Source organism: Olea europaea, chromosome 2, assembly GCF_002742605.1.
Source record: "Olea europaea var. sylvestris chromosome 2, O_europaea_v1, whole genome shotgun sequence".
Lineage (NCBI taxonomy): Eukaryota > Viridiplantae > Streptophyta > Magnoliopsida > Lamiales > Oleaceae > Olea > Olea europaea.
In genome coordinates this window covers 27,426,310-27,439,829 of record NC_036238.1, presented here as the reverse complement: position 1 = coordinate 27,439,829, position 13,520 = coordinate 27,426,310, and the positions used below count along the sequence as shown (strand labels likewise).

Sequence of the window (13,520 nt, the reverse complement as noted above, 5' to 3'; positions counted from 1 at the left end):
TATATATATATATATTATTATTATTTTTTTTTTTCACGGGGCGGGTTCGGGGCGCCCGCCCCGCCCCATCAGTTCTTTGCCATATCAGTTTCATCCTCCCTGGCCGAAACCTTAGCATTTAGTTTAACGATCTTGGCATCACGCCTATTCAGCCTAGTTCGCATTTTGGATTTCAAATTATTCAGAATACTTAGTTCATCTTCCAGTTCACCAACATTTTTTAGCAGCTTAGCATTCTCATCAACCAAACCTTCAGTTTTTCTCGAAAGCTTAGAAGACCTCTCTTTGTCTTCAATGGTATAAACCATGGCCTTCACCATGTTTCTAGGGGCTCCAATCTTGACCTGACTGTCCTCAAGCCCCTGCAACTTCTCGAACCGTTTCTGAACATAGAATTTCCTGATGATGCTATTAACTGTGTCTTGAGACCTCAAGTTCAACATTAAAACTGTCCAAAAAAGAGGGTTTTATGCTAATGGAGGGCTGATCTTCCACCCTTTGTTTCTTCGAAGGAAGAGAGGAGAGCTACTGGAAGACACCCTTTTTAAATGGAGGAAACCATGTGACTTTCGTAGGGGTAGAATGCTTGAACTTGTGTCAGAACTCCTTCTAGTACAAATCTTCTTGGGGGGTTCTGGGTCAGTAGTCGGATGTTGGGGCCACCTTTTCCTGTATGACAAATACAAGTGAATTAACTTGGCTCAATAATAATTAATACAGCAAAGTCAAAAGGCAATAGTGTGCATAATAGAGTGCATACTCTATTACTGCGATTAGCTATTTTCGAAGATAATTGAGGTCCAGAGAAAACAAATTCTGCTTGCTTAACGTGCAATAGTCTCTCTCTGAGGGGGTTATTACCAAAGTACTCTTGATTTTTCTCTCCTTACAAGGCTGAGAACCTCTTGCAATATGAACACAAACATAAGAACTGTACTAAAAGTTTAGAACAATAAAATACAGAATTATAAAGTAGAGTTTGTCTAACTCAGAGAATGATAAGCTATTGAAATTCTTAGATTTGACAACCAAATTTTCGACACATGTTAACACTTAGTCAGATTCATGCATTCTACAATTTTTAAGCAATTTCATTTATTATATACGTATGTAATGTCATATGAAAAAAGAAGAATTTCATACAATTTCATGATGTTTAATTTAGACATTTGTAGTCTCTTATGGTGCTAATACATGGACTCCTTCGACTGAGCTGATGATATGATAAACCTAATGAGGAGGGCGAAAAACAATATGATAATTATGACATGATAATTAAAAAGTAATCATGATGATAATGTAATGATGTGATATTATGACCTATCATTGTCACAATATCATTATAGCTGTTGACGTCCAAAAATGGTGGGCAATTCCTAGCGACGTCACGAGGGACAGATTGGATTTCCCAAATATTAGGACAATTCTTCATCTTTATAACTAGAAACCAGATGCAGAGCAACCTCAGCCTCAACCCCAACTGTAACCACTGCCAAGTTTGATGGTGATCCATTTCGAATAATATCAATGAATATGAGATACAGTGAAGTTTGTCTTCGTGCATGTGTATAGATAGAGTGAGAAAGTCCAAAGTCCACATCTTAGGAGTGAATGTCCTTTTGTTGAGGGGGTCGAGGACATGTATCATCTGCTACTTGGTTGATCAATATTGTGCCAATCAGTCCAAAAGTGATTGATTCAGTGCAACTGTCGATCGGCTTAGTTGAGCTGGTTTAAATTCCTTTACTTACAACTTCACATCACTTGCCTTTGTTCGTCTTACAACTTTGAGCTAAGGCCTACTAGAAAAGGATTGTTTGTCTTTTTGCTCAGCTTGTCTTTCGACTTACCCATCCAGTACAATCAAGAAAGGCTAGCCTGCTCTACTTCATACATTGTTCGTTCTTCTGAGGGGTAAAGAAGGACTCCCGACTTAAGGCTTTCATTCGATTACAAATCTCCCCCATCACTAGTGATTAGGCTTGTCTCATATGAAAAATCGCGAGAGTTTGCAAGGCTAGACTTGTTATACCTTAGCTTGTGCTTGTCTCCCGACTTTGACTAGATTTTTGCTACTGAAGGTTGAAGAAGAACATCTAAAACTTCTACTCATCTTTGGAAGTATGAGCAGCAAGAGTTGTGGGCGACATTGAATTTGAGCTCTGAGACCATACAATTGAAGGCTTACTTAGGTTTCTGCTGATCTCCGGACTCTTAAATGGCGTGACCTGTACAAAATGAAATTTTACTTATCAATTTTGAAAACTGAAAATGAATCTTAAGAGTACTCTACTAAGGTGATAATCTCCATGTCAAGGGACATCCTGTTGTGGTACGTGTTGTAATTGGTTACTGTCGGTGACTATGGCTGCCTGTTAGATTGTGGCATTGAAGCCACATCCCATTCCTGTCAAAACAAGTTCTAGAAAGAATTTTTTATTCTTAGTTCCTCAAGAAAACACATGGAAGGATGATTTGAGTCAGACATTGATAGGAACCATCTGTTATTGCAATGAACAGATGAATATGACAGCAAAGATACTTTGTATTGATTGAATGGAAACTACAGAAAATAGAAAAAAGATACAACCAGCCTTTCGAGAAGGCCGTTCTCCTAAGTCTCACTTCATTCACTCAATTACTCCCCTTGTACTAGTGGATGCCAATTTAATTATGGAACTTTAATTATAGATTCTTTCTAACTACTTCTCCTCCACAACTTGTCATAATAAGAGAATTAGTTGTCGTACTTTCTTCTCCATCCCGTCCTTCTAGAATTGGTGAAACTGGTAGGAGTTTATCAATACTCCCCAAAATTCACCTTGTCCCCAAGGTGGAAAATGAAGGCCAATTTCCAAAATTCTATACAATCGAACTATTTCCTTTGCCATGCCTGTCACAACTCGAGCAGAAAATGAATATGTCCATCCCAAAAAATTGGTAGACCTATTAATTACGAGTAGTATCTTGTCCCAAAAAATTCCATAATTGGTTGCAGCCCTTTGCGAGTTTTCCAAGAAACGAAACTGGTGAATTCGGGTACAATGGTGGAACGTCCTATCATTGATCAACTCCTTGACCCCCTTTTCTTTTGCAACTATGTGTCACCCACCTCCACATAATTATTGGTATTGAAAATCCATCCGATTTTGTCACCACCTGCCCATCCAAATCCATTTTCATCGATCTCCCAAACTATTTCTCCTATCTCTTCTATTATCACGAATAAGGTAGCTGGATTTTCATATTAGGTAACCTTAATAATAGGCTCCTTCACTTTATTTATGCCCATTACGTCTTGCACTTGTTTAAATGAAATCTTGTAGTTTACTTATTGGGCCCGTTTCCTGTCAATGTCCAGACCCACTAAATCTAATAATTTCCTTTCCCTGATCTGCTCATTTTTCAGCCCATTAATTACAGTGTCTTCCATCGTCACTTCATAATTTGCCAGCAATCGAGCTGCAATTACCTTAGAAATTGGCATTTCGAGTCGACGATTTTGTGCCCCTGCCTTCCCTAATTCCTCTTTGTGATTCCAATCTTCTTTACTCAATTCGATTTCTTCAATTTTTGGTGGGATTTCAAAATTAAGGGTGGGCTCCGACGAAGTGACTACAACCTCCTTTTCCTTCCTGTCCGGCTCTTCCTGACGGTGTGTGATAATCAATACTCAATTCAATCAATAAGCAATAATGGCAGAGCACTTGGCCCCCATTTTTTGAACAAAGGAGGATCAAGTTAACTGCCCGTTTTACTTCAAGATTGTGCTTGCCGCGTGGCAACCGCTGCTTCCACCTCCAAAATCGCACCACAATTTCTCCACACTCATTCTCACCAATATGTACCATGGATCGAACCTGATAACCCTTGGCATCAATCGTCGGGTCAGCCTATTGACCCCAAGAAGATTCGAGAGCATTTCAAGGATTTTTTTTTGAGGATATTTGAGGATTTCAGCAACTCTGTATCCTACATCTCAATTTTTTTTTATCAAATAACTTACTTTCTTTGGATTTTCTTCCTTCTGCAAGAAGCTTTCCATTATTTTCTTCGAATTCATAAGATTTCGCTCCTTTCGTCAGCTTTCTTTGAGGGCATTCTTCTGTTACATAGCTGCCAGTTTTTAATTTTTAACATAGATACTAAAGGGATATAATTTAGGACCTCTTACATAAATAATGAAAGCAATGTAGGAAGGACCATGCTCATATACAGACATGGAAAATAGAAGGTTAACAAATGAATTCCAGAAGCAACAGGTTGGTTGCATTTTCTCAACAAACTTGGGAAGGAGATATTGTTTCTTGATTTCAGATTCAATTGATGAGAAGCCAATCTCGGGATGAATTGTGGGGAAAGAAATTGATTTTTGGCTGTGAAGATTGGGAAAATTTAGAACTGGATGGACATGGAAAAGATAAAGAACATTCTTCCCATCTTAAGAGAAAATGCTTTTGAATTGATTTTGTTTTGTTCGGCCGTCATTTTTAATAATGTTAGATCCCATGTAGGATTTCCATATGTCATGTGGATTTTTTTTGTCCACGTAGACTAACAAAATTGATATGGATGATGAATGAGTTACTTTGTTTAAATGTGAGTGACTAATGTGCAACTTTTTAATTCTGGATAAGCAACTAATAACATAACTAAAGGTAAATGTTAATAATCAATCATTTAATTAACTCGTCCCAGGCCAAAATGATTGCTCTGGTACCATTTTGGTAGGAACCATTTGTAATTGCAATGAAAAGATGAATATGACGACAAAGATACTTTGTATTGATTGAATGAAAATTACAGAAAATAGAGAAAAGATACAAGCAGCCTTTTGAGAAGGCCACTCTCTCCTAAGCCTCACTCCATTCACTCAATTCCTCCCCTTGTACAACTGGACGCCACTTTAATTATAGATTCTTTCTAACTACTTATCCTCCACAACTTCCAATAATAACAGAATTAGTTGCTGCACTTTCTTCTCCATCCTTCTGGGTCCTTCTAGAAATGGTGAACTTGGTAGGAGTTTATCAGACATTTTGTCAAACAACTTGTGTACAATGTCACAGTTTCTACTACTTGTATGCACTTCAGCACCTGAAGTTGCTACGATTGGAAAATGACGATTCAATTTTATAAACCTAAGCTCTTCTTCCCTGATTGGGAAAATCTGCATGCAAGGGCGATAAAGAAAATGGAAGTGTTGATATAATGACCTTTTTGCTGTACAGGGCAATAACTTTTACTGATGCAATGACTTTTGTAATGTATGATTTTAACTTAATTTAAGCAAAGTTGTCTGTACTTTTTGTAGAATAGATGGTGTAAAAATTTGAAGTCTTATGTAGTAGGTAGAGTGGTTGAAAACTTATCAAAGGGGATGTGTGTATGTAAAAAAAACACACGTTTTTTATATAGAGAAGTGAACTTTCTGCTCTTTTACATCTCAATTTCTTTCCAGCAACATCATTTTTTTTTTACTTCCAGCAGCATCTTAGTTTTTCTTTCAGCATCATCATCAAAAGAACTCTTCTCCATTCAAACATTCACATGGTATTAGAGCATTTATGATCTTAAGGGTCTGAGAAAATAGTTTTCATGGCAACAACAAGTGTTTCTTTGCCTGCACCTCCTATTTTCACTAGAGAAAGTTATTATTTTTGGGCAGTAAAGATGAAAGCCTTCTTGATGGCTTATGATCTATGGGAAACTGTAGAAAAGGGTTTTGAGCCTGTAAACGAGGCACAAGATCAAACTATAGCACAAATTAAACAACAAAAAGAAGACTTTACCAAAAATTATAATGCTCTTTCATTCATCCTTTCTGCTGTATCAGAAAATATTTTTACAAGAATTGTTGCTGTAACCATAGCAAAAAAGGCATGGGATTTGTTGCAGGAGGAGTTTCAAGGCACAAAAAGAGTTAGGACAGTGAAGCTGCAAATGTTGAGGAGAAAATTTTGAGATGTTGAAGATGACTGAAGCACATTCTATCAAGGAGTATTCTTCAAAACTCATAGAGGTTGTGAACTAGATGAAGTTTTATGGAGAAAAAATTTATGATCAAAGAATAATTGAAAAAATCTTGATTAGTTTGCCTGAAAAGTTTGAATAAAAAATTTCAGCTATTGAAGAATCAAAGGATCTCAGAAAGTTGACTGTGACTGAGGTTATTGGGTCTCTACAAGCATATGAACAAAGAACTAGTAAAAGAAGTGAGGAGTCTCTTGAAGAAGCTTTCCAAGTGAGGCATAAAGCAAATACATTTCCTACAAGAAACGAGCCTTTGAGGAACCAACCTGCTGGAAAAGATTACAAAGGTGAAAGAGTTGAGGTTACCACAAAAGAAGTTGATAGAAGACGAAAATATCCACATTGCAAAATTTGCAACAGAACAAATCACTTGGAAAATGATTGTTGGCACAAAGGCAAGAAGCAATGCAGGTTTTGTAAAAATTTTGGGCATATTGAAAGGTATTGCAGGATAAAACAAAATCAAGAAACTCCACAAGGCCAAGGAGATAAACAAGTTCAAACAGCTCGTTTTATTGACAAGCAAGAAGAACATTTGTTTATGACTTCACAACAATCACAACCAAGAATGAGCACAGATTGGTATATTGATAGTGGGTGTACCAATCATATGACATTTGATGCTAATCTATTCGCTACTTTGGACACTTCAGTCAAGATCAAAGTAAAGATGGGGAATGCACAATATGTCAATGCTAAAGGCAAATGGACTATTGCTGTGCATACAGGTAAAGGTACTAAGCTTATTTCAAATATCTTGTTAGTTCCAAATTTGGATCAAAATCTTTTAAGTGTGGCTCAAATGATGGATAAAAGGATATTGCTTGATGTTTAAAAATAAATGTTGTAAGATAGATGATTCATGTGGAGCAGAGCTATTTAATGTTGAAGTGAAAAATCACAGCTTTCCACTAAATTGTTCTTCTTGCCTTAGTTCACATGCTTATAGAAGTAATCTTGATGAAACTTGGCTTTGGCACAAAAGATTTGGGCACTTTAACTTGTCATCACTCAAACTTTCTTATGAAAAGGGAATGGTTAGAGATTTACCTCTCATAAATTTGAGTAAAGATGTATGTGAATGTTTCCAATTGGGAAAACAACATAGACTTTCTTTTCCCTCAAGTGGTGCAAGAGCTAGGGAAAAATTGGAACTAGTCCACACTGATGTTTGTGGACCAATGCGAACTCCTTCATTGAGTGAAAACAAATATTTCATTCTTTTTATTGATGATTACTCAAGAATGACATAGGTGTATTTCAGGAGTAGAAAGTATCAAGTTTTCTCCATTTTCAAAAAATTCAAGAATCTGGTGGAAACTCAAACTGGTTACAAGTTGAAGAAGTTGAGGTCAGATCGGGGAATGGAATATACATCAAAAGAATTTGATAAATTTTGTGAAGATGAAGGTGTAGAACGGAAACTAACAGTGGCATATACGCCTAAACAAAATGGTGTTTCAAAAAGGAAAAATAGAACAGTGATGAAAATGGCAAGATGTATGATTTTTGGAAAAAAAAAAAAAAACTTCCTAAGAAATTCTGGGCAGAGGCTGTCTATACCGCTGTGTATTTGCAAAATAGACTTTCAACTAAGGCTGTGCAAGATAAAACTCCAATTGAAGTGTGGACTGGAACAAAACCTTCGGCAAGTCACATCAAAATCTTTGGTTCAGTATGTTATTTTCATATTCCTAATGTGAAAAGAGATAAGCTTCATGAAATGGCAAAGAAAGGAATTTTTTTGGGGTATAACTCTAAATCAAAAGGTTATAGAATCTTTAACCTTGAAAAGGAAGAAATTATTATAAGTAGAGATGTAAAGGTTGATGCAAATGCTAGTTGGAATTGGGAAGAGGCAAAGGTTGAAAAGCAATCTAGTATTGAGGTTCAAGATATAGTTGCAACAGAAAATGAAGAACCCATTCCTGAAATTTCAGATAGAGAATCTGATAATTCTTCTGCTACTTCTTCCGAATCACCAGTTCAAAAAACTAAATCGTTGGCTGAGATTTATGAAAATTGTAGAATGGCTATGATTGAGCCCACATGTTATAAAGAAGCAGCTGGTGGTCAAGAATGGAGAGATGCTATGCAAGATAAAATAACGATGATTGAAAAAAATAAAACATGGGAGCTTACTGATAAACCAACTCATAAACAAGTCATTGGAGTCAAATGGGTTTACAGAACAAAATTGAATTCGAATGGCTCAATCTACAAGCATAAGGCAAGACTTGTAGTAAAGGGATATTCACAAAAACTTGGAGTTGACTATTGTGAAACATTTGCTCCAGTTGCAAGATTGGAAACAATAAGACTATTACTTGCACTTGCAGCCATGAGGAGTTGGAAAGTATATCAGTTGGAAGTTAAATCTGCTTTCTTGAATGGCACATTGAAGGATGAGATATATGTAGAGCAGCCAACGGGGTTCATCATTGCTGGAAAGGAGGACAAAGTTTACAAATTGAAAAAAAGCGCTCTATGATTTAAAACAAGCACCTAGAGCATGGTATAGCAAAATTGATGGTTATCTTCAACAAAAAGGATTTCAAAGAAGTCAAAATGAAGCCACTCTTTATGTAAAAAAGAGGGAAAATTTAGTTGTTTTAATAATTTCTCTATATGTGGATGACTTGTTGTTAACAGGAGAAGATGAAATGGAGATGAAAAACTTTAGGGATGAAATGAAGCTATAATTTGAAATGACAGATCGTGGAGTTATGAGCTACTTTCTTGGCATGGAGATTAATCAAACTGACCATGGTATATTCATCTCTCAAAACAAGTATGCGGAGGAAATTTTGAGGAAATTTAAGATGGAAAATTGCAAACCAACTGAAGTGCCTCTTGGAGTTAATGAAAAACTTTCAAAAGAATATGGGGGAGGAAAGGCGAATGAAGGTACTTATAGACGTTTAATTGGAAACTTGTTGTACTTGACTTCAACAAGGCCAGACTTGATGTTTACAATGAGTCTTCTTTCAAGGTTTATGCATTCTCCAAGTGATATCCATTTCAAAACAGCAAAACGAGTCTTGAGGTACTTAAAAGAAACCACTGGTTTTGGAGTGTAGTTCAAAAAATCTGTAGATGGATGTTTGAGGGGCTATTCTGATAGTGACTGGGCAGGTAGTGTGGATGATATGAAGCACTTTGGGGTATTGTTTTTCTTTTGGTTCAAGCATATTTTCATGGAATTCGAGAAAGCAAGAAGTTGTTTCGCAATCCATTGCCGAGGCAGAATATATAGTCACAGCAGCAGCTGCAAATCAAGCTATTTGGCTCAGAAAATTTTTATGTGATTTATTCCAGATTAGGCTATAGAGATTTAATGGGACAATAAGTCTGCTATAGCTATGTCTAAGAATCCAGTTCATCATGGAAAAGCAAAGCACATAAAGATCAAGTACCATGCTGTGAGGGAGGCTAAGAAAAATGAAGAAATCAGTCTTCAATATTGCTGTTCAGAGAATCAGATTGCATATATCTTCACAAAAGCTCTTCCTAAAGTTAGATTTGAATGTTTAAGATCAATGCTTGGAGTCTCCAGCAAAATGCTCAAGGAGGAGTGTTGATATAATGACCTTTTTGCTGTACAGGGCAGTGACTTTTACTGATGCAATGACTTTTGTAATGTATGGTTTTAACTTAATTTAAGGGGGGTGTATCCAATTGAGACTTTTAATGAATTTTTGGGATTTAAAAAGTTTATGAGTATTCAATTGAAACTTTTTTAGACTCTCTAAAAGTTACAGTGTATTTAATTAAGACTTTTATAGACTTTTAAAAAGTATCTAAAAGTTACAGTGTATTCAATTAAAACTTTTTAGAAGTCTATAAAAGTCTTTGGGTATTCAAATTTTAATGACTTCTCGAGACTTTTATAAAAGCTTCTGGAGTACTAACTTTTAAACAGAAAATATCATATAAAATCATAAAATTTGTCTCTCATTAATCACGAGATTTTGGGAGACTTTAAAAATAAAAATAAAAATAAAAATAAATAAGATAAAAACTTTTTTTCCCAATCTTTCTTTCCTTTAACCTTCTAGGGACGTGTTAAAATTTATTTTTTTTCTATTTATTAGATTTCATTTAGTTGTATTTCTCTCTCTTATTATTTATCTCGATTTTCTATGAAAAAATTAAAATTGGATTCTTATAACATTTTTTTTTCTTTTTTCATTCATTTTATGTGAAAGATATTATTTTTTTCATTAAATTATAAAATTTTATATGAAATAACTATATATATGTATAGTTTTGATTATTAATTATTTAATTAAGGTCTTAAATTTTTATTTTTTCAATTTTTTTTAATACATGGGAAGACAAAGGGGAAGGAAAAGGAGAATTATAGGAATGAACACCTCGTATATGAGAATTTCATATCAAATTCATGTGAATTCTATTTCAAACGAAAGTTTTCAAAAGTCTTTTGAAATCCACAAAAGTCTACAAAAATTTTAAAATGAAAATCCATAGAAATCTACGAAAGACTTCCATTAATTCCATACAAATTTTTAAAAAATCCACGAAGCCCACAAAAGTTATCATTTAAAAAAAGTTCATGAAAGTTTTCAAAAGTCCCGATTGAATACACTCTCCTAAGCAAAGTTGTCTGTACTTTTTGTAGAATATATGGTGTAAAAATCTGAAGTCTTATGTAGTAGGTAGAGTAGTTGAAAACTTATCAAAGGGGATGTATGTATGTAAAAAAACAACGTTTTTTATATAAAGAAGTGAACTTTCAGCTCTTTTACAGAGGAAATGGTGGCCAATGGCTGCTCCACCCGGCCACTTTTTCATAAGGGCCTTTGACCAAATTTTTTGTAAAAAAAGAGAAAAAGAAAAAAAGTGTGAACAAAATCTAAAGGGTTGAAAATACCCTCATTTGGAAAGAAGAGAAGAGGTAAATAGAGAGAAAAAAAAGTAGTCTAGATCCACGCCGCCTACAGATGACCCGGGCTTGACCCACTTCGACCAAGACTGGACGCACCTCGATCACTCGGAGATAGCCATTTTCTGGAAGGTTAGACATGTTCTCATATAAATAATTACTTTGAATATATGAAAGTTTGAATGTTTATGATTTGAATATGAGTTAAATTTAATTTTTTATGGTTAAAATGGAAGAAAAGATCGAATTTGAAGTTGAAATGTTGAAAAAAGTGAAAAAATGAGACGGAGCTCGTCGAAAATGGAGTTTTCCGACGAGCTCCAGCTTGTAACAGACCGTCCCGGGACGGTCCATTACGAACAAGATGGGTCTGTTACGGACCATAATAGCATGGTCTGTAACGGACCATCACGGACCATATGGTTCGAACCCCGAATTTTTTTTAATTTTCTAAATTTATTTTAATTTTTATGTTAAAAAACGTAATTAAATATAAAATAAATAATATATATATTAAGATAATTAACGAAATATTTAAATATAAATTAAATAGAATTTTAATTTTTTTTTCTTTTTTACTTAAATATATGTTTAGTAATTAAATATACGTTTCAAATAAATAATCGAAATCGAGTAATTAAATATGAAATAAATAATATACATTTTAAGACAACTAAAATAATTAATTATGGAAACAATTAATATAATTAATTGAAAAAAGACCTAAATGAAAAATTGAATAAATATTATTATTTTTATTCAAATAAATAATCGAAATAGAGTAATTAAATATGAAATAAATAATATACATACTAAGATAATTAACCAAATATGTAAAGAATAAATTAAATTGAATAATATTATTTTACTTAACCAATTAATTTAATTAATTAAAGAAATACTTAAATGAAACATCGAATTACATATTATTATTTGTATTCAAATAAATGATCAAAATAGAGTAATTAAATATGAAATAAATAATATATATATTAAGATAATTAACGAAATATTTAAAGATAAATTAAATATAATTTTATTTTTTTTCTTTTTTACTTAAATATATATTTAGTAATTAAATATACATTTCAAATAAATAATCGAAATAGAGTAATTAAAAATAAAATAAATAATATACATTTTAAGACCATTAAAATAATTAATTATGGAAACAATTAATATAATTAATTAATTAAAGAAATACTTAAATGAAAAATCGAATTAAATATTATTATTTTTATTCAAATAAATAATCGAAATAGAGTAATTAAATATGAAATAAATAATAGACATAATTAACGAATTATTTAAAGAATAAATTAAATTGAATAATAATTTTTTTACTTAACCAATTAAGATAATTAATTAAAGAAATAGTTAAATAAAAAATTAAATTAAATATTATTATTTTTATTCAAATAAATAATCGAAATAGAATATTTAAAAATGAAATAAATAATATATATATTCAGATAATTAACAAAATATAATTTTTAAAGAAATATTAAATAATCAAATATGTAGAAATTTTTTTGTTTAACTGTTTTAATATGTGATTAGATGAATCTATTTATTGTTTTATTAATATGAAATATGATTGGTTAAATATGAATATACGATATTTTATTTATAATCTCTTGTATATGATTTTAACATGTATTATTTTTGTAGGATAGAATATCATATGAACAACGATTTGAGAACTCATTTGGAAAAAGTTACGACGTATTGTAATTTTTTCAGCTATGCGATAGTGAATGAGTGGCTGGATGAGGAGCACATCGACATACTCCATCGATCGTTTTTATGGTCCTTCTATCCATTGAAGGACGTGAAGTTTTCCGGACAGATTATTGATTCTTTATTATTTCGGCTGCTTAAACCAGTCGATGACAATCAGCTTTATTTTGCTATGGGGGATGGGAAGGTATTGAGATTCTCGATCCTTGAATTTACCCTCATTACAGACTTGAGATGTACTGGAGAAGAAGCGAGAGCTCGTATTATACCAAATAAAAGGTTATTGGATTTATATTTTGGAGGTAAAGGGCCGGTTACACCACCACAGTTAGAGGACACATTTAGGAGATGCAATCACGTGTTAGACAAGCTGAAGTTAGGATTTGTGTATATACTGGAGAGTATATTGAGGTGTCAACATCGTAGGACGTCGATTGACCTTTTTTGATTGGATGTTGATGATATCGATTCTTTCAATAGCTTTTCATGGGGTCGGAGATGTTACATCGATACGCTCAACGTATTTAGGAGGGTACATACTATGTCGAAATCGGAGAGGGGCAAGCGCAAATATGATGTATATGGCTTTTGCATGGCTTTGCAGGTAAATATTCAACTTAATGTAATGCATGTTAAATTTTTTTATTAAATGTATAAGTAAAGTTTTTTTTTTTAATTGTTGCAGTTGTAGGCATATGAGGCTATCCCCGCTTTGGGTAGCAAATGGGCGATCAGAAGGGAGACCAGCTGCCCACGAATGCTTCATTGGCGAGCACATAAGAAGCCATCGGCTAAAGAGTTGACAGCTATCCTCTACGATCCTCAGGTGAGTATTATATAT

The 13,520-nt window shown here is 33.5% G+C and overlaps 1 protein-coding gene across 1 annotated transcript; it reads left to right on the top strand.

Moving 5' to 3' along the window:
• Positions 1-8,741: 8,741 nt before the first annotated feature.
• LOC111374794 (uncharacterized mitochondrial protein AtMg00810-like) lies at positions 8,742-9,363 on the top strand. The gene is made up of 2 exons (XM_022997533.1): positions 8,742-9,079; positions 9,222-9,363. Exons 1-2 carry the CDS (start codon positions 8,742-8,744, stop codon positions 9,361-9,363), a joined length of 480 nt encoding a protein of 159 aa, XP_022853301.1.
• The last annotated feature ends 4,157 nt before the right edge of the window (positions 9,364-13,520 follow it).